This window comes from Pseudophryne corroboree, chromosome 8, assembly GCF_028390025.1.
Source record: "Pseudophryne corroboree isolate aPseCor3 chromosome 8, aPseCor3.hap2, whole genome shotgun sequence".
In the NCBI taxonomy this organism is placed as follows: Eukaryota; Metazoa; Chordata; class Amphibia; order Anura; family Myobatrachidae; genus Pseudophryne; species Pseudophryne corroboree.
Window position 1 is genome coordinate 405,017,267 of NC_086451.1, and position 23,044 is coordinate 405,040,310.

Below are 23,044 nucleotides of genomic sequence, written 5' to 3' on the forward strand. Positions count from 1 at the left end.
CCTTACCCTGATCCCCTAATCACACTGTTGATATGTTGTCCTACTTAAGCATATACAACATATATTATCTGTCTGTCAGTAAAGCTTGGGGCCTGTGATTCACCTGATTCTTCTTTTCCTCCATCACACTTATTGACCTTTGTTGTAAATGTTGTCTTGTTGAATATGACTCTGGAGTCTGGACTCCTCCAACAAGCACTACTCGCTATTTCCAGATATTGAACAATTCCTATTAACCTGGTCATGTTTACTAACTCTTTCACCATTCCCTGATTCTGGTCTGACTCTTGACTCTAAACTGCTAAACTAAATATCAAGTACCCTACTGCATTATTCTTGTTCCATATGAAATTGTGCAATATATACTATATATATATATATATATATATATATATATATATATATATATATAAGTGATGTGCACCGGACATTTTTCGTGTTTTGTGCTTTGGTTTTGGATTCGGTTCCGCGGCCGTGTTTTGGATTCGGACGCGTTTTGGCAAAACCTCCCTGAAATTTATTTGTCGGATTCGGGTGTGTTTTGGATTCGTTTTTTTTTTTTACAAAAAACCCTCAAAAACAGGTTAAATCATAGAATTTGGGGGTCATTTTGATCCCATAGTATTATTAACCTCAATAACCATAATTTCCACTCATTTCCAGTCTATTCTGAACACCTCACACCTCACAATATTATTTTTAGTACTAAAATTTGCACAGAGGTCGCTGGATGGCTAAGCTAAGCGACCCAAGTGGCCGACACAAACACCTGGCCCATCTAGGAGTGGCACTGCAGTGTCAGACAGGATGGCAGATTTAAAAAATAGTCCCCAAACAGCACATGATAAAGAAAAAAAGAGGTGCACCAAGGTCGCTGGATGGCTAAGCTAAGCGACACAAGTGGCCGACACAAACACCTGGCCCATCTAGGAGTGGCACTGCAGTGTCAGACAGGATGGCACTTCAAAAAAATAGTCCCCAAACAGCACATGATGCAAAGAAAAAAGAGGCACAATGAGGTAGCTGTGTGACTAAGCTAAGCGACCCAAGTGGCCGACACAAGCACCTGGCCCATCTAGGAGTGGCACTGCAGTTTTCTAGCGAGAGGATGAGTGCTTCCATCCTCATGTGAAGCTGAACGACTAGCAATGAACATCGGCCAGGCCCTCAGCCGTTCCTTGCCACTCCGTGTCGTAAATGGCATATTGGCAAGTTTACGCTTCTCCTCAGACGCTTTTAATTTAGATTGTTGGGTCATTTTACTGATCTTTAGTGTTTTGGTTTTTACATGCTCTCTACTATGACATTGGGCATCGGCCTTGGCAGACGACGTTGATGGCATTTCATCATCTCGGCCATGACTAGTGGCAGCAGCTTCAGCACGAGGTGGAAGTGGATCTTGATCTTTCCCTATTTTACCCTCCACATTTTTGTTCTCCATTTTTTAATGTGTGGAATTATATGCCAGTATCAATAGCAGTGGCCTACTACTATATATACTGTGCAAAACTGAAATGCACCACAGGTATGGATGGATAGTATACTTGACGACACAGAGGTAGGTAGAGCAGTGGCCTGCTGTACCGTACTGCTATATATTATATACTGGTGGTCAGCAAACTGTGCAAAACTGAAATCCACCACAGGTATGGATGGATAGTATACTTGACGACACAGAGGTAGGTAGAGCATTGGCCTACTGTACCGTACTGCTATAAATTATATACTGGTGGTCAGCAAAATTATGCACTGTACTCCTACTATATACTACAATGCAGCACAGATATGGAGCGTTTTTCAGGCAGAGAACGTATAATACTGGTGGTCACTGGTCACTGGTCAGCAAAACTCTGCACTGTACTCCTCCTATATAATACTGCTGGTCCCCAGTTCCCACAATAAAGCAGTGTGAGCACAGATATATGCAGCACACTGAGCACAGATATGGAGCGTTTTTCAGGCAGAGAACGTATAATACTGGTGGTCACTGGTCACTGGTCAGCAAAACTCTCCACTGTACTCCTCCTATATAATACTGGTGGTCCCCAGTCCCCACAATAAAGCAGTGTGAGCACAGATATATGCAGCACACTGAGCACAGATATGGAGCGTTTTTCAGGCAGAGAACGTATAATACTGGTGGTCACTGGTCAGCAAAACTCTGCACTGTACTCCTCCTATATAATACTGCTGGTCCCCAGTCCCCACAATAAAGCAGTGTGAGCACAGATATATGCAGCACACTGAGCACTGATATGGAGCGTTTTTCATGCAGAGAACGTATAATACTGGTGGTCACTGGTCAGCAAAACTCTGCACTGTACTCCTCCTATATAATACTGCTGGTCCCCAGTCCCCACAATAAAGCAGTGAGCACAGAAATTTGCAGCCACCTGAATAAAACTGAGAGGACGTCAGCCACGTCCTCTCACTATCATTTCCAATGCACGAGTTAAAAATGGCGGCGACACGCGGCTCCTTATATAGAATCCGAATCTCGCGAGAATCCGACAGCGGGATGATGACGTTTCGGGCGCGCTCGGGTTAACCGAGCAAGGCGGGAAGATTAGAATCTGCCTCGGAACCGTGTAAAATGGGTGAAGTTCGGGGGGGGTTTGGATTCCGAGGAACTGAACCCGCTCATCATTAATATATATATATATATATATAGCTGCTGCAAACGGATCGGCACTCACCTAGATGGTGATATCGTGCTCCGGTGCCATCTGGAAAACCATTTTTACCAACAACTCTGATACATACAGCGGCACTCGGAGGCTTGTTAAAATTGCAAAAGGTGCTTTTACTGGATCATGGTTACAATTTGCATTCCAACGTTTCGGGGCATAAACCACCCCTTTGTCAAGGTGAGCAAACAAAAGTTATTTGCTCACCTTGACAAAGGGGTGGTTTATGCCCCGAAACGTTGGAATGCAAATTGTAACCATGATCCAGTAAAAGCACCTTTTGCAATTTTAACAAGCCTCCGAGTGCCGCTGTATGTATCAGAGTTGTTGGTATATATATATATATATACATACATACACACACACACACACACACACACACACACACACACACACACAGATAGAGTGTGAGCACAGTTCCATCTTCCTGTGAGATGGATTGTAGCATAATGATTACAATAATTTGCATAGGGAGTTTAATCCAGTAGTTGTGCGGCTAGCTAGGTTGAAACAAGGCCAATATGATTTAGGAGTGTGGAATTGTCAAATAAAATATGTGGTTATAAGAATTATTAGTGTCGTTCAGATGTGGGGGTAACATATATTACACATGGCAGGGCTAACTTGGCAGGGTTTATCGACTGCAAATACCTCAGATATCACAAAATAACATAATAACGTAATATCTATGCAGTTGCCCGATATGACCATGTTTAAAGGAGGAATTCCTGATTGTGCCGTAACTTCTCCTATACAAAACTATTGCTCATTATATATGAATGATATGGATTTAATATAAGTTTAATAATACTTTCACCTTGTAGACAGTGGGTTATGAGGTGCTATAATACATCCATAGACAACATATTTTTTAGGAATACATTTTAAGTATTGTTAATAATAATAATATATAATATATTAAATCATACCCTTAGGGAATTTCTTATAGCCTCTTTCGAAATAATGAGTGTGGCTTGGGGGAAGTTTGAGAATTTAGAAAAAATTATGCTGAAATATTTTTTATGCATAATTTTGTTTCATCAGTCTATACAGTATATTTACCTACCTTTGTTCTTCATAAATGTCTCCCCAAGACATCGAGCCTCCTCCTGGATCCTCTCCTCAATGCTTCTCTTTCCCATTCCAAAATTCCTCATAGTCATGAGAGAGAAGCGACGCATTGTCTTCCACCTTTCCCCATTGCTCATGATGACCCCTAAAAATTCAAGCATTGTGTTCTGTTACTTCCAATGAAAGTATTTGCCAAGATTAATTGTATATCATAAGATAATCAAAAACAGGGCAAGTCCTTCTTTTAGATGTACATGAAAAGAAGCACTGTGTATTTGAATGTTGCCACTCTACTATAGATAATATCCATTGTATGATACAAATGCCTTTTCCTCAATGAAGAAATGAGTCAGATGACTACCACCTTTTGCCAGGATCACAGCTTTGTGAAAACTAAATGTATTACAATCATGGCTGAGTGATACTGAAAGCTCCACTTATGCCAGGATAAAGGAACACATGTATGTGTAATGAATGCAACTGACGTTCTTTGCCGGACTGCATGAATACAACTGAGGTTCCTTGCAGGAGTTGAGATTGTTGATCGTCTTCTGGGCAATGACCCCTGTACACCCGGGGTTGAGACTCATAGAACGCATCAGCATGTCTTCTAGCCTATAAGAGCTGCTTTTTCCATAAGGCTTTATGCACCATGGGTACTGGGATGCCCACCAGGACTTATACCACTGGCGGTTGTATGAGCTTAACCCTCAAGTGACCTAAATCAATGCCGGTAGAAAAGACAACAAAGACAATACCAAGAATAGAAGAAGACAAGAACAAGACAAGAGAAGGGTGAATTAATAACAAATAATAGTAACGAGATACCTGGGTATTGAGAGATGTCAATAACCAACTGGCAGGTTAATCTAACTAAAGAGACAGGCAAGGAACATAAATCTACTGGTATATACAGTAAATAACAAGAAATGCTCTGAACCAGCAGTAGTAGCTACTGGCAACAACAGAAGTTCATGACAATAGAGTTCAGACAGGGAAAGCAGAACAGATACACTAATAACACAGATTGTTCCAAGCCAGTAAATGTTAATCCTGGCAACCGCAGTAATCAACACATAGGAACAATACTACAGCTAGGAGATGATTAGACAAGGACAGACAGAGAAAGACTGAGACCAGGAATTGGTCTAAGGACAGACTAATAGGGCTGTGACTATGTACACAGTTAATGAGGCCTGAGAGAAAGACTGTAGTGGAATGGGACTGTGGTAAGAGACAAATGTTGTGGTTATGTGTGAAGCAGCTGTATGCAATTAAAATGATAATGTTTAGCAAGCAGAAAGACCGAAGATATGGACAAGACAAAGAAACAAGTATTGTGTGGAAGAATCCACACTGCACCTGATGCTAAGGCAAACAGGATCTAGACAGGACTGGGTCTGGCAAAGATATTTTAGCATGAGAGCTCACTGGACTGGCAGTTTCTCACAAGAAGCAGGGACTATACCATGAACTCCTACAAACAGCACATAAAACAGGGACACAAAAGAAGGATTGGTAGCAGGGACAAACAAACAGGGATACTGCAGAGCTATAGCTATGAAAGAGAGGAAGCACTGTTCCAACAGGACGGGGATTTGACACAGAGAGACAAAGGCTTCCGCTGCAACCCGACTCTATGACCAGCAAGCAGTGCAAGGCAGTTTCAGGAGCCAATCAACAGCCTCCTGCAGCCAAGCCCCCAAAGATCACTAATCCCATGCAGCTGCTACAGCAATTAAGCAGACAGAACAGAGCTGCAGCAGCACATGTACATGTAACAGTATGACAACAAGCACACTATAGGAGAGCTATCACTATCATTGCAGGAACCCTGATTAATCAAGGACTCTTTAAGTGTTAACTATAATCAAGTCAGCTTATATCACTTGGATAAACTCCAAATAAGTAGTAGATACGCGTGGACTCTAAACTTTGGCCACACTAATACAGTGTGTTCACTTATTATAACCTATGTTCCCATTTAACTTGAATCATTTGTGCTATATCTGGTAATTGGACCCTAATTAGCTTGAACTAATATCATGAGATACTGTTAGGGCTATTTTATACAATCTGTTTATGTTTCATTTTAAAAGTGTTGTTATTTAAGTGTTATACAGTAAAGCAATTGTGATCATGGTGTACATTTATTATATTAAAATATATATTATTTTGTTTAAATACATAGCCAAAACAAACTACAGTAACTTCAGCCGCAGAAATTGAATTGGCAAAAATAGTGATGACATGTAGTTTCAGGGAAAGACCTTGGAGGTACTCCCTTTTAAGGGAGACATCTTGTTTGGGGTAGACTTAAATAAAATTGTGTTTGAACTGGTGGCTGCTAAAACTGCCTTTCTCCCAAATACTAATCCATCTGTATAGATGGCAAAAGGTACCACTTTTCTTTCCTTTCGACCTCAAGGGAAAGCAAAAGGTCAGGTATACCCGAGACAATCTCGTGCTTCCAAAACCAATAAGCCCAAGACCCCGACTGGGTCCTGCTGACTATGGATGCCAGTCTGCGGGGATGGGGTGCAGTGATGGAGCAACACTCTTTCCCGGGGCGTTGGACCAAGTAGGAGTCCCTCCTCCTGATAAACATTCTGGAACTGCGGGCGGTTCAATGCATTAACTCTCACCCTGCCTCTAGTACAGAACAGGCATGTTCAGTTATGGTCAGACAATGCGACCATGGTGGCATACATCAACCATCAAGGTGGCACTTGAAGCCGCGTGGCAATGTTGGAAGTGTCAAAAATCCTTCAATGGGCAACGCCATCTGCCAGCAATATCGGCAGTGTTCATTTCGGGGGTCCTAAACTGGGAAGCGGACATCCTCAGTTGCCAGGACGTACACGCCGGAGAGTGGAGCCTTCATCCGGAAGGCTTTCAACTCCTAGTGGACATGTGTGGCCTACCAGATGTAGAACTGATGGCATCTCGACACAATCACAAAGATCCGGTCTTCAGATCAAGACTTCAAGCAAATCTTCAATCAGCATTCGTGGATGCACTAGCCATTCCATGGAACTTTCGGCTGCCTTATGTGTTCCCTCCAGTGTCATTCCTGCCCAGGGGCCTGCGGAAGTTCAATCATGAAGGAGGAATACTACTTCTAGTCGCTCCCACGTGGCCCAGATGGCATTGGTTCTCAGACCTGCAGGGTTTATCGACAGAGCGCCCTCTTCCACTTCCTCAATGACCAGACCTCCTCGTAGAGGGCCCTTGTCTCTATCCAGACTTGGCCAGAATGGCTTTGATGACATGGCTCTTGAAGCATCACTCCTAAGAGACAAAGGATTCTCTGAGGCAGTCATTCAAACTATGTTGAAAGGCCGTAAGCCGACGTCTGCTCGGATCTATTATAGGGTCTGGAATTCTTACATCACCTTATGTCCTGATAAGAACTATGATGCGTACATCCAAAATCCTGGCTTTCCTGCAACAAGGCCTGGATTTAGGCCTTTCGTCTGGCCTTCCTCAAGGTTCACTTATCTGCCTTGTCGGTGTGGTTTCAGAAAAAAATTGCATCTATGCCTGATGTTCATACATTCACTCAGAGTGTGTTACGGATTCAGCCTCCCTATGTCCCTCCTGTGGCTCCATGGGATCTATCTGTTTTCCTGATTGCCCTCCAAAAGTCTCCATTTGAACCTCTTGAGTCAGTGGACCTTAAATGGCTCACAGCCATGGTCCTGTTTCAGCTGGCTATTGCCTCTGCTAGAAGGGTGTCGGACTTAGGCGCTTTGTCCTGTTGTCTTCCCTTTCTAATATTCCACCGTGACTGGTCAGTTCTGAGAACTCTCCCTGGTTACTTATCTAAAGTGGTGTCATCTTTTCACCTTAACCAAGAGATTGTGGTTACAACCTTTATCTCTTCTGACTTGTCACCCAAAGAACAGTCTTTGGATGTGGTAAGGGCTCTCCGTATATATATGTGGAGAGGACTACCTCTATCAGGAGTACTGTCTGGTTTCCACAATGTGGCTGCGAATAAGCAAACCTTGGCCAGATGGTGATTGCACAAGCATATGCGCAGGCTGGACTCCCAGCTCCTGCTGCTAATAAAGCCCATTCTACTCAGTCTGTTGGACCTTTTTGGGTTGCCTGCCGTGGCGCGTCCGCAGAACAATTGTGCAAGGCGGATACGTGGTCCTCAGTGAACACGTTCATTAGGTTCTATGCCTTTGATACTTCCGCCTCCCAGGATGCTTCCTTTGGATGTCAGGTTCTCATACCCGCTAAGACGCGTCCCCTTCCTTGAGGAACTGCTTTAGGACATCACCCGATGTTTTCCCTGTGGAACACAGTATACCCTGCTGCAGAAAAGGAGCGTTATGGTAAACTTACCATGGTTAACTCTTTCTGTGAGGTACACTGGGTTCCACAGGGTGCCCACTCTGATGCACCTAGCTTCTGTGGGTTTGTATGGAATTAGCCACTGGTCCCTTCTCCTGTGAGGAGAATGTGGTTCTATGTGACTAACATCTGCCTTCTCTCTGACCTGCTCCTACATTGGACTGGTTAACGAAACTGAGCTCACAGTGCCTGGAGGCAGAGTTACAGAGGAGGCCCCAATGCATCCTGGGACAGCCTAAAGCTTTAGCCTGTTGGTGCCTCTGGATCAAGATCCACTCTACACCTGATGTTTGCCCTGTGGAACCCATTGTACCTTGCAGAAAGAGTGTTAACCATGGTAAGTCTACCAGAACTCTACTAATTGTCTCTTGCTGTGGAACTACACGTCCCAGCAAGCCATCCCCGCTTGCTGGTACTTGGAGAACCACAAGTACAAGAATGCGGTGAATAATGGGCCCGCTGGTACCTGTAGTTCTGCAGCAAAAGAAATACATGTACACGTACACACTCATACATACTGACCTACATCCCATGTTGCCATTCACGTCCCCTTCTCCAGTAGAATCCAATAGGGGTACGTGTAAAAAAATAATAAATATACTTACAAACAGTCCAGTGAAGCTCGGTTCTCTTCATTCCATGTAGTAATACACGGGTTAAAAAATAAAAAAATGTAAGACTCAGTCCAACGAACTAAAGGGGTTCCCTGTTTACACAAGGAACCCCTTTCCCCGAATGCTGGGATCCCCCGTGACTCCTGTCACTAGGGGACCCGGCAGCCAATTAGGGAGCGCCACTGTCAATCAGGCGGAGCGCATGGCTAGAATGGAGCTTCGCGATGCTCCATTTTAGCCTATGATGGGAAAATTGCCGTCCGCGGCTAACCACGAGGTTAATTGGGGTCACTCTTGTGGGTGTTTTGTGCTTGCTGTGTACTTTAATAATATTAGTTTTAGGGATCTATTCATGAAGCAGTGAAAAGTGAAGAGAAGTGAGCCAGTAGAGAAGTTGGCCATGGAAACCAGTCAGCTGCTACGTATAATTTTATAGCATGCACTTTATAAATGTTACCTCAACACTGATTGGTTGCCATGGGAAACTTCTCCACTGGCTCACTTCTCCACTCGTTTCACTGCTTCATGAATAGACCCCTAAATGTGGCCTAGACTAATCAATAGAAACAGTCAGTGATTTACAAGATACATAATATTGAACAAGGGACAGTTGTTAATATGTGGCAGACCATATTAATACATTATGAGAATTTTTATTAACGGATTCTGTTAATTCTCAAATAATATGGTCTGCCACATATTAACTGACTGTCCAAACATACTACATTTGCCACTGTCCAAACATACTACATTTGCCTCCCCTCTCGTACAAGCCCTACACAGGCTCCACTTCCTCTTCAGAACCAAATTCAAGTTTTTCACACTCACTCCCAAAAGCCCTCACCGAATCCTCTCCCATTTATATCTCTGATCTCATCCCCCTTCATACTCCCACCCATTACCACAAATGAATGGCAACTGATTTCTACCTCTAATTACCACATCCAAGATTTTGCCTGTGCTGCTCCTTACCTCTGGATTTCACTCATTCTCCCTATCAGACTATCCACCTTTTTACAAAACTTCAAAAAAGGCTCTCAAAACCCAATTATTCATAAAACCCATCAATCTCTCATCCTAACCCTCTGTGCCATGTTCACCATTTATCCCATCTGTGTCACCTGTTTCTCCCTCCCCTTAAGAAAGTAACCTCTCATGAGCTCTTATGTGCTTTGGCTTCCTTTGCTTACAGTATATTACAGTATCTTCTACTCCATAATCCCTCCAGCTGCACCTCACCCTTGGTTTCCACTGCTGTGCTGTATATTTAAGTGCTACGACAAGTTATGCAGAAATGTTTATTTCCCATGTACTTGCCTTGTATTATAAGGCACTGTGGGGCAGATGTATTAAGCCTGGAGAAGTGGTAAAGCAGTTATAAAGCAGTGATAAGTGCAAGGTGATAATGCACCAGCCAATCAGCTCCAATTTGTGAAATTACTGTTAGGAGCTGATTGGCTGGTGCATTATCACCTTGTACTTATCATTGCTTTATCACTTCTCCAGGCTTAATATATCTGCTAGAGATGTGCACTGGAAATTTTTTGGGTTTTGTGTTTTGGTTTTGGATTCGGTTCCGCAGCCGTGTTTTGGATTCGGACGCATTTTAGCAAAACCTCCCTGAAAAATATTTGTCGGATTCGGGTGTGTTTTGGATTCGGGTGTTTTTTTTCCAAGAACCCCTCAAAAACATCTTAAATCATAGAATTTGGGGGTAATTTTGATCCCATAGTATTATTAACCTCAATAACCATAATTTCCACTCATTTCCAGTCTATTCTGAACACCTCACACCTCACAATATTATTTTTAGTCCTAAAATTTGCACCGAGGTCGCTGGATGACTAAGCTAAGCGACCCAAGTGGGCGGCACAAACACCTGGCCCATCTAGGAGTGGCATTGCAGTGTCAGACAGGATGGCACTTAAAAAAATAGTCCCCAAACAGCACATGATGCAGAGATAAATAGATAAAAAAAAGAGGTGCAAGATGGAATTGTCCTTGGGCCCTCCCACCCACCCTTACGTTGTATAAACAGGACTTGCACACTTTAACAAACCTATCATTTCAGCCACAGGGTCTGCCACACGACTTTGGCTGAAATTACTAGTTGGTTTGGGCCCCCACCAAAAAAGAAGCAATCAATCTCTCCTTGCACAAACTGGCTCTACAAAAGCAAGATGTCCACCTCCTCCTCATCGTTCGATTCATCACCCCTTTCACTGTGTACATCCACCTCCTCACAGAGTATTAATTCGTCCCCACTGGAATCCACCATCTCAGGTCCCTGTGTACTTTCTGGAGGCAATTGCTGGTGAATGTCTCCACGGAGGAATTGATTATAATTCATTTTGATGAACATCATCTTTACCACATTTTCTGGAAGTAACCTTGTATGCCAATTGCTGACAAGGTGACCGGCTGCACTAAACACTCTTTCGGAGTACACACTGGAGGGGGGGCAACTTAGGTAAAATAAAGCCAGTTTGTGCAAGGGCCTCCAAATTGCCTCTTTTTCCTGCCAGTATATGTACGGACTGTCTAACGTGCCTCCACCATTCTTTCAATGGTGACAGAATCATATGCAGTGACAGTAGACGACATGTCAGTAATCAATGGCATGTCCTTCAGTCCGGACCAGATGTCTGCACTCGCTCCAGACTGCCTTGCATCACCGCCAGCGGATGGGCTCGGAATTCTTATCCTTTTCCTTGCAGCCCCAGTGGCGGAAGAATGTGAAGAAGAAGCTGTTGATGGGTCACGTTCCGCTTGACTTGACAAGTGTCTCACCAGCAGGTGTTTGAATATGTGCAGACTTGTGTCTGCCGGAAAGAGAGATACAACGTAGGGTATAAACCTTGGATCGAGCACGGTGGCCAAAATGTAGTGCTTTGATTTCAACAGATTGACCACCCGTGAATCCTGGTTAAGCGAATTAAGGGCTCCATCCACAATTCCAACATGCCTAGCGGAATCGCTCCATTTTAGCTCCTCCTTCAATCTCTCCAGCTGCTTCTGCAAAAGCCTGATGAGGGGAATGACCTGACTCAGGCTGGCAGTATCTGAACTGACTTCACGTATGGAAAGTTCAAAGGGTTGCAGAACCTTGCACAACATTGAAATCATTCTCCACTGCGCTTGAGTCAGGTGCATTCCCCCTCCTTTGCCTATATTGTAGGCAGATGTATAGGCTTGAATGGCCTTTTGCTGCTCCTCCATCCTCTGAAGCATATAGAGGGTTGAAATCCACCTCATTACCACCTCATGCTTCAGATGATGGCGGGGCAGGTTCCGGTGTATTTGCTGGTGCTCCAGTCTTCAGCACGCGGTGGCTGAATGCCGAAAGTGGCCCGCAATTTTTCAGGACACCAACAGCATCTCTTTCACACCCCTGTCGTTTTAAAAAAAATTCTGCACCACCAAATTCAATGTATGTGCAAAACATGGGACGTGCTGGAATTTTCCCACATGTAATGCACGCACAAAATTGTTGGCGTTGTCCGATGTCACAAATCCCCAGGAGAGTCCAATTGGGGTAAGCCATTCTGTGATGATGTTCCTCAGTTTCCGTAAGAGATTGTCAGCTGTGTGCCTCTTATGGAAAGCAGTGATACAAAGCGTAGCCTGCCTAGGAATGAGTTTGCGAGATGCTGCTGCTGGTGCCGCTGCTGCTGTTGTTGCTGCGGGAGGCAATACATCTACCCAGTGGGCTGTTACAGTCATATAGTCCTGAGTCTGCTCTGCTCCACTTGTCCACATGTCCGTGGTTAAGTGAACATTGGATACAACTGCATTTTTTAAGACACTGGTGATTCTTTTTCTGACGTCTGTGTACATTAACGTATCGCCTGCCTAGAAAAGTGGAACCTAGATGGTATTTGGTACCAGGGACACAGTACCTTAAGCAATTCTCTAATTCGCTGTGAATTAACGGTGGATACCGGACACACGTTTAACATCAATACAGCTGCCAAGCCCTGAGTTATCCGCTTTGCAGCAGGATGACTGCTGTGATATTTCATCTTCCTCGCAAAGGACTGTTGGACAGTCAATTGCTAACTGGAAGTAGTACAAGTGGTCTTCCGACTTCCCCTCTGGGATGACAATCGACTCCCAGCAGCAACAACAGCAGTGCCAGCAGCAGTAGGCGTAACACTCAAGTATCCATCGGAGGAATCCCAGATAGAAGAGGACTCGTCAGACTTGCCAGTGACATGGCCTGCAGGACTATTGGCATTCGTGTCTAAGGAGGAAATTGGCACTGAGGGAGTTGGTGGTGTGGTTTGCAGGAGCTTGGGTACAAGAGGAAGGGATTTAGTTGTCAGTGGACTGATTCGGCTGTCACCCAAAGTTTTTGAACTTGTCAATGACTTCTGAGGAATGCGCTCCAGGTGACGTATAAGGGAGGATGTTCCTAGGTGGTTAACATCCTTACCCCTACTTATTACAGCTTGACAAAGGCAACACACGGCTTGACACATGTTGTTCGCATTTCTGTTAAAATAATTCCCCACCGAAGAGGTGATTTTTTTTGTAATTTGACCAGGCATGTCAATGGCCATATTCATCCCACGGACAACAGGTGTCTCCTCGGGTGCCTTACTTAAACAAACCACCTCAACATCAGAATCCTCCTTATCAATTTCCTCCTCAGCACCAGCAACACCCATATCCTCATCCTGGTGTACTTCAACAGTGACATCTTCAATTTGACTATCAGGAACTGGACTGTGGGTGCTCCTTCCAGCACTTGCAGGGGGCGTGCAAATGGTGGAAGGCGCCACCTCTTCCCGTCCAGTGTTGGGAAGGTCAGGCATCGCAACCGTCACAATTGGACTTTCCTTGGGGATTTGTGATTTAGAAGAACGCACAGTTCTTTGCTGTGCTTTTGCCAGCTTAAGTCTTTTCATTTTTCTAGCAGGAGGATGAGTGCTTCCATCCTCATGTGAAGCTGAACCACTAGCCATGAACATAGGCCAGGGCCTCAGCCGTTCCTTGCCACTCTGTGTCGTAAATGGCATATTGGCAAGTTTACGCTTCTCCTCAGACGCTTTTAATTTAGATTTTTGGGTCATTTTACTGAACTTTTGTTTTTTGGATTTTACATGCTCTCTACTATGACATTAGGCATTGGCCTTGGCAGACGACGTTGATGGCATTTCATTGTCTCGGCCATGACTAGTGGCAGCAGCTTCAGCACAAGGTGGAAGTGGATCTTGATCTTTCCCTATTTTACCCTCCACATTTTTGTTCTCCATTTTTAAATTTGTGGAATTATATGCCAGTAATATATCAATAGCAATGGCCTACTGTACTGTACTATATATGTATACTGCTGGTCACCAAAATGCTGCACTGTCCTACTATCTACTGCTCACAATAATGAAACACAGAGATAGCATATTTGACACGGAGCTTCAAGATACAGCAATGGCCTACTGTACTGTACTGTACTGTACTATAAATATGTATATTGCTGGTCACCAAAATGTTGCACTGTCCTACTATTTACTGCTCCCAATAATGCAGCACAGAGATAGTATACTTGACACAGAGCTGCAAGATACAGCAATGGCTTACTATACTGTATTATATATATGTATACTGCTGGTCACCAAAATGCTGCACTGTCCTACTATATACTGCTCAAAATAATGCAGCACAGAGATAGTATACTTGACACAGAGCTGCAAGATACAGCAATGGCCTACTGTACTGTACTATATATGTATACTGCTGGTCACCAAAATGCTGCACTGTCCTACTATATACTGCTCACAATAATGCAGCACAGAGATAGTATACTTGACACAGAGCTGCAAGATACAGCAATGGCCTACTATACTGTAATATATATGTATACTGCTGGTCACCAAAATGCTGCACTGTCCTACTATATACTGCTCACAATAATGCAGCACAGAGACAGTATACTTGACACAGAGCTGCAAGATACAGCAATAGCCTACTGTATTGTACTGTATGTGTATACTGCTGGTTACCAAAATGCTGCACTGTCCTACTATATACTGCTCACAATAATGCAGCACAGAGATAGTATACTTAACACAGAGCTGCAAGATACAGCAATGGGCTACTGTACTGAACTACTATAATTATATACTGGTGGTCCCCAGTCCCCACAATGCAGTACACTGAGCACAGATATTTGCAGCACACTGAGCACAGATATGGAGCGTTTTCAGGCAGAGAACGTAGATATTTTCAGCACACTGAGCACAAATATTTGCAGCACAGTGAGCACAGATATTTGCAGCACACTGAGGGGACAGAACACAGCCACGTCCTCTCCATTCAATCTCTAATGCACGAGTGAAGATGGCGGCGACGCGCGGCTCTTTATATAGAATATGAATCTTGCGATAATCCGACAGCGGGATGATGACGTTCGGCCAAGTTCGTGTTAACCGAGCAAGGCGGGAAGATCAGAGGCTGCCTCGGAATCGTGTAAAATAGGTGAAGTTTGGGGGGGTTCGGATCTCGGAGAACCGAACCCGCTTATCTCTAATATCTGCCCTAATATTCTTGTGTGCTAATTGTTTATGTACTTTGTTAGGGGCTGCGGATCCCTTGTGGCACCATATAAAGCAGGGATGGAGAACCTTCGGCCCTCCAGCTGTTGTTGAACTACACATCCCAGCATGCCCTGCAACAGTTTTAGCATGGCCAAATAGCAAAACTGTAGCAAGGCATACTGATATGTGTAGCTCAACAACAGCTGGAGGGCCAAAGGTTCCAGTGGCGGAAGTCTGGAAGGCAATAGAGTCGGATGCCGTCGGGCTCCAGCAATGAAGGGGGCACCTTCTTCATTGCCTCCGACAGTGTGGTTATCCAGTTGTGGCTCCCGTCTCCCGAATGACACCCCGGCTCCCGCCCCCTGAGAAGTGCGGTTGCCCGGCTCCAGGATGATGATACAGCGATGCTTCAGCTCCTGCCGCCCATAGCGCAGCTACCCAGCTCCAGGTTCAGCCTGATGACATCACGGCTGGCCAGCTCCACAGTGCCGATACCCGGCTTCGGCTCCTGCACCACCACAGCACAGCTTCCCGGCTTCAGCTCCTGCCGCACAACGCCGCTGCCCAGCTCCTGCATGCTTACACTGAGGCAGGTGAGAAGAGGTATCTTATGGAGGAAAGTGTCAGGGTGGGGGACAGTGTGTGTGTGTGTCAATGTGTGTGTTTATATATGTATGTGTGTATTTGTATAGATGTGTATGTGACTGAGTATGTATATATGTGGCTATGTGTGTGTATATATATGTGTGGTATAGTGTGTGTGTGTGTGTGTGTGTGTGTGTGTGTGTGTGTGTGTGTAAATATGCTGTGTGTATACTGTGTGTATATGTATATATGTGAGTGCGTGTATGTGTGTACATGTGGCTGTGAGTTTATACCTTAACTGGGCTGCAGCAGGCAATATAAACTTTTTCGCCTTATAATAACTTATGCCCCTGAAAGGTTCCCCACCCCTGATATGAAGGATAATAATAATAATAATAATAATAATAATAAAAATAATAATAATAATAATATTTTACAGCACAGTTCATGATATGTTATTAAATGATATCTTATATGAATAAAACATAACCTTAAAACTGTGTTACTCTTTGTGAATGACTAGGTCTTTTCCTTTCCAAGATCTCTGGGGCTGCTCAGTGTAATAACCAGGGGGCAGATGTATAAACCTTGAGAAGTGATAAAGCAGTGATAAGTGGAAGGTCATAATGCACCAGCCAATCAGCTCCTAACTGCAATTTACATATTGGAGCTGATTGGCTGGTGCGTTATACCTTGCACTTATCACTGCTTTATCACTGCTTTATCACTTCTCCAGGCTTAATACATCTGCCCCCAGATGACTCAGTTGCAGCTATTGCAGCATCTAAGTGGCCTAATCATTCTCATCTTCACACCTCCCAACTGTCCCGATTTTCGCCGGACAGTCCCGTTTTTTGTGACTGTCACGCTGTCCCACCAGCGGGCCACAGTGTCCTGCGTGGGGGTAGGGGCAGTTGGGAGGGTCCTGCTTGCGCACAGCGTCTATTCAGGAGACAGGAGGAAAGGGGCATGCCAGCAGCTCACAGAACGCTGGGCATGCCCCCTTGGTGATGAAAATGGGGGCATGGCTCACGATAGCGTGCCCTCCCGTGAAGATGTAATTTTATGGACCCTACATTCTAATTAGATTTGAAAATTACGAATGAATGTATTTCTCTTGTACCTTTTAAAAATAAAAAATTAACTGTGTACAATGGGGGTCATTCCGAGTTGATCACTAGCTGCCGTTGTTCACAGCGCAGCGATCAGGCTTAAAATTGGCATTTCTGCGCATGCATATGCACCGCAATGTGCATGCGCGACGTTCGGGGACAAAGGCATTTGTTGTTTTGCACAGGTTCTAGCAAAGTTTTCAGTTGCACTGACGGCCGCAAGAAGATTGACATGAAGGGGGCGTTTCTGGGTGTCAACTGACCATTTTCAGGGAGTGTTTGCAAAAACGCAGGCGTGTCTGGGCGTTCGCTGGGCTGGTTTATGACGTTAAATCCGGACATGAATAGCCTGAAGTGATTGCAAGCGCTGAGTAGGTTCAGAGCTACTCTGAAACGACACAAACTGTTTTTGCAGAACTCGGCTGCACAAGCGGCTGCACAAGCTAAGCTAAAATACACTCCCCAGTGGGCGGCGGCATAGCGTTTGCATGGCTGCTAAAACTAGCTAGCGAGCGATCAACTCGGAATGACCCCCAATATTCTTATATGTAAAGGATTTGACAGAATACTATCAGATGATATTTATACCTGTATAAGCCCTTTATTAATTTTAGCACCAATATATTACGTGATAAGAAGCGCTGGGAGGTCTTTCCCCTTTCTACCATTTACATCTCCTCTCTGTAGCAGTTTAAAACTTTGGACTTAATGTTCAGCCGCTTAGGTAGTAGTTCAGCAATAAGTACTATTGTTATATTTTTAATACCATACCGTAAGGCTTAAAGAACAGATCTGCGGATTCCAATTCCCCTCTGTCACTAAACGCATCACTGCAATCAACAAGCGCCTCCTTCACAGCATCGTAGCCAGTCAGCATGACTACAGGATTGTTGGCGATGTAGAGGGTGTACACAGGTCCGTACTTCTCACTTAGCTTTAGAGAGACAGATACAATGCATTATAGTGGTTGAACTGTATGTTGCTTGGATACTGTTTTATAGCTAAACATTTTGAAAAAAATATCTACATTATATACCATTCACATAGGCAAATGCAGTGGGGCGGGGGTTCCAGTTGCCTGGAAACCCCCCTTCTGTTGGAAAGTGGTTCAAATTATGACAACAATAGTAATTATTTAATCCGAATTCTAGAGCTGCTGCCACATTATGCAGTTTAAGGGACAGAGCAGAGCTGCTGCACATGGCCAGTGGTATCAGCTTCTTCTACCATGTTTGCCGTGTGTGTGGATCTGAGACCTCACACTGTGCACTGGACCAGAGAGTAGCTACTAGGAAGAAGAGACAGGAGCCTTACCATGATGTGGAAGAAGGTGTGCTTGGACAGTACAGTACTGGTTCTATTTTGTTTGTGTATTTATTTATTATGGTATGTTTAACATTTTCCTGACCACGTATTTATATTATTTTAATTATTTACATGTTTGATACAGCCTACACTAGAGACCATCTATAGTTAAGGACCATAGATAGTTATATATTAATACTGTGTTCCATACAGTATCCAGTGCATAAAAAGACGAATGTTCACATTAATGTTCATAGTCATACTAGGTTCTTCTACCGCTCCTCCAGACTCCCGCACTAATGTTCTGCAAAGTGGGAGATTGTGGACTTCATTTGGAAACCCCCCTCTAGAAAACCTGCGTTTGCCACTGATTTACAGTTTTATATAGGCTTACTAAAATTCTATTTTTTATTTGACTAAATACTGTATGATGTATCTGGTCATTATATCTTTAATGAGCAGTTATAGTGAATATCTAATACTACAGTATCTACCGATGAAGTTTGTTTTAGACACTCCAGCGCTTGTCTACTTATCATAAATGCACTGACACTTCAACCATTTCTCTCTGTCTATGACTGTATTTAAATCACACTGCACATACTGTACTTTTAGAACATATTGGAATGTTGAGAGATATCTGTTGTATTATAAAAATAGTGAAGCTACTGTACACGGTTGAGGCACATTATAATGAACACCAGCTGATAGCCAGAGTAACCGCTGTGTGCAGCACAGACACCGGCTAAATGGGCTAAACTGTCATTTTAGACATACGTCTGTAAGCCACGAGGCTCATTTTGACTGCTCCACTATACGTGTCGGTCCTCACGCACCTTCGTTGCCGATGTTCAAATCTCACATCAATGGATCATGGTGCTCCGCAGTTTCCACGCTGGTTATTCGCAATGGTGCCACTTGTTCAGTCACAATACACCTTCGCCACAGCAGGTCACAAACTGCGTTGTTTCAGAAATACTGCCACCCTTGGCCTGAAAGCCGATAATCATCCCTTTTTGCAACTCTGATAAATGACCCCTTTTACGCATGACTGCAACGAGTGATATGTGTGCAAACAGCTAATTTTACATCTTATACAGTATACCCCCCGGGATGCAGTCAAGATCCCGCCGGACGGGATCCCGGCAGTCGGAATACCAACACCGGGATCCCGACCGGCACAATCTCAACATATTCTCCCTCCGTGGGTGTCCACGACACCCATAGAGGGAGAATAAACTAGTTTGCCCGCAAGGGGCTGCGTTGCGTCCGCCCCCCTGTCGGGATTGTGCCAGTCGGGATCCCGGTGTCGGTATTCCGACCGCCGGGATACCTTCTGGCGGGATCTCGTACTGATCCCTACCCACCAAGCCAGAGCACGGCATGTGACATACTTCATGGGCTACGCAAAGCCAACGTCAAATGTAGGAGGTGGTCATAATAATGTGACTCCACCGTGTATAAATGCCACAGCTTACCTTAACCAAAGATCTTGGAAATTCTGTGGTGCTGATCTGCATGATATTCCCCAGCAGGGGCAGAGGTGTGGGCCCCGGGGGCAGGTTCTTCCGAGTTATCCTATTCCACCATTTAGCAAGGTAAATCAGGAGAGTGACCCCAGTAGCCAGGAGAAGGGTCCCTGCTATATTTAGTGCCATTATGGGCACAGCAGAATTACAGCAGGTTCTCTGAGCTATGTCCCACTTTGCTTCTGATAAGAAAAAGCTTTGACACTGAACTATATTCCAAACAGCATGTAATCATTAATGACAGGTTAGGTGAGATTAAGACTGGTGCAGAGTTACATTTATATTGCATAAGGAATTGTATATGCTGAATAACCCTAATACGGTTTTAAATGCCCTTTGAGGTACACAAGGTATTTTCTGTATAGAATTTACTTTAAAAGCAATATGGGAAAGGAAAGTTATCAAGAAGACCTTGGGGAAGACTTTAGTATGTTCTTAAGGGGTATAATATGTTCCTGCAATGACGTTGAGTGGCAGACACAAACAGGTCACCCTAAACCAAGCCCAACTATTGTCTTGCTCTGTTTTGTGACAGACAGTTTACATTTAATATTAAAATAGCTAAAGGTTTTTGTTTATTTGTTAGTTGTAAAATCTCCAAGGGAACCAAATACAGGGGCGGGGAGGGGGGAGGGGGGGGGGTCACACTGCCTCACCTGCCATAGACTTTTCACCCCAGCGTTTTGATTATAACATTTATTACAATAATACAAAGAAGGTAGTTCTAATATATTTTTGTATTTTTCATATACTTTATAGAGACAGGAAAGGCTCTGCCTCACCTCACCACATGTCACTGGTTGACTGCTATAGTACCTTACCCTCACTTATGGACCCACATGGGGTTACAAAAGTGAAATTGGCAATGTTGTAGAATTAGTAATTGATAACCGATATACAGCTGTGTCTTCATACACCATGGCCATACTTGTGCCAGACAGTGTTTCCTAGAATACACTGAACTGTAGCATTTCGTATGCAGATTCAGCAACAGTAGCACACACACTATAGGTATGCCACCTATTATTTTATCAGCAGAGTCTGCTTGTGCATCTTATTCACATAGCGATGGCAGATATAACATGTGCAGAGAGAGTTAGATTTGGGTGTGGTGTGTTCAAACTGAAATCTAAATTGCAGTGTAAAAATAAAGCAGCCAGTATTTACACTGCACAGAAACAAAATAACCCACCCAAATCTAACTCTCTCTGCACGTGTCATATCTGCCCTACCTGCACTGCACATGGTTTTGCCCATTAGAGAAAGATTTTACTTTTGCAGTCAGGTCTGAATTAGGCCCTATATTCCCAGTACCATCAGATTTAGTTCCATTTTCAGTTCAGAGACCGTCAATCACTTGGGTGTCTCAAATTCAAGAACTAAAATAAATTGTCAACTAAGATATTCACAAAATCATCTGACAAGACTACTACTACTACTACTACTACTACTAATAATAATAATAATAATAATAATAATTTTATCTATAGCGCACTTTTCTACAGCAGGACTCAAAGTTGCTCTACAGATATAAAAAAAATATATAGTACAATGGGTTTAGTGTTACAGAAAGTAGAAAAGCAAACAGAAAAGGGGGGAAAAATAAGTATAATACAGCTTTGGTGCAGTCGTTTTGGGCTATAAATTCCACAGGTTATATATTCCACCCAAGAAAGGTACCAGGTCATGCAACCATCTTGGGTGCGCTACGTTGGATTACCCTGAGTGGAATAGATCATGCTTAGAAGAGATGACACAAAATGGGGTAGTTGCAGCATCCTAACACTTGGAGTAGGGTCCTAACATAGCCACTAGCTTCATGTATTCTCATTCCATCTACGAGCGGACCAGGTGAAACATCCATGCTGGATGACCTACAAAGGTTACACTGTGGGAGATAAGCCTTACAAAAACCCAAGGCATATACACTATGGGAAAACTGATATATGTGTGCAATATACAATATAACCTGTATGACTAGATCAACATGTACAGTAGGACATCCTGCCCATAGAGGAACCATCCTGGCAGTCATCTAAGGTGCACTGTGTAGGTTGCTGCAGGCAAGGTGTGCAAATAGTAGAGGTATAGCATACATTAAAGATTACATTAAGAAAATAAATGAGAAGAGAAAAAACAGTGGCATAAAAGGCAGTAGTAAAACAGTGGTGAGGTCAATATAAAAGTAATGGTCTGAGATTTCACAAGTTTAAGGGAGCAGAAGATGTTATTCACAGCAGTAAGAGAGCAAGGTGGTTCAGTCACGTGTGTAGAGAATACTGTCAGGAGGGCGAACGAAGGAGTGGAGGTCCAGAAGTAGACACAATCCAGAAGCAGCAAGAGAAGCGAGAGATGGGTTCCAGGCAGTATAAAGTGGAGCAGTGCGGCAGGAGAGTTGGAAATGAAGAGATCATGGATAGTGAGCAGTTTGTTACGGCTGAATACTGTCCAGGCACAGAGTTCAGAAAGGTTTGTCCGTGCCATGGAGACAGCAGGTATTTGAAGTGGGGAGTTACAGCTCTAGATCACTTGAAGCAGTTAGATTGAAGCAGTCCTGAAGAGTAGAGATGGCTGATAGATTGTTCTCCTTCCATTTAACTCCTTAATAACTCCAGCTTAAATGTAAAAATTCTGCAAAACCTTTGAACTGAGCACTTAGAATCTGAGCAGCCTCAGCTATGCAGCCTAAGAGTAACTATTGCACACCTCTGATTTCTACCCGTTTACTCTTAAAATAGGATTGACTTATTCTCAACTCCTCAGAGTAGCTTTAGATTCAAGAGCTGTCCTAAAGGCCTTTGAAATGATGAACAACATTTCTTGGATAGGGAGTATAGTAAGTCAGAAGTCTCAGATATCATCCATAGGGTAAGTTTAGTGAAACGTGAATCACTACTTTCACAGAACAATGAAACTGATTTGAAAGAGTATGATAAATTTAACCTCTGCAGTACCTTTACAGAGGTCTAGAATATTATAAACGAGAGGGGGCACTGTTACTGACATAGTTTCACTTTTTATTTAATGTTTCCAATAAATATCTACCTTGTTTCAACAGAACAGAGATTACAGTTCCTTTTTATCTTTATTGCTGCAATTATGAAGTGTATATACAAGTTTTATGGATCATGCACTGCACATCATTTTATTTTTTACAGTCACACTGATTATAAATTGTTGTTATTGAAGCAATGCAAGCCTCCTTTACTTGTGTGTGATTGTTTTAAGGATGGCCAATGG

The 23,044-nt window shown here is 43.6% G+C and overlaps 1 protein-coding gene across 1 annotated transcript in view; it reads right to left on the bottom strand.

Moving 5' to 3' along the window:
- The window catches only part of LOC134949326 (cytochrome P450 2C23-like), a 52,951-nt gene extending 32,957 nt beyond the window's left edge, over positions 1–19,994 (bottom strand). The window contains exons 1-3 of the mRNA XM_063937824.1: positions 19,754–19,994; positions 17,742–17,904; positions 3,754–3,903 (exon numbers count right to left, since the gene is read on the bottom strand). Coding sequence (XP_063793894.1) covers positions 3,754–3,903; positions 17,742–17,904; positions 19,754–19,933 — 493 coding nt within the window. The 5' untranslated portion in view covers positions 19,934–19,994. The remainder of the gene's footprint in view (positions 1–3,753; positions 3,904–17,741; positions 17,905–19,753) is intronic.
- Between the last annotated feature and the right edge of the window lie 3,050 nt (positions 19,995–23,044).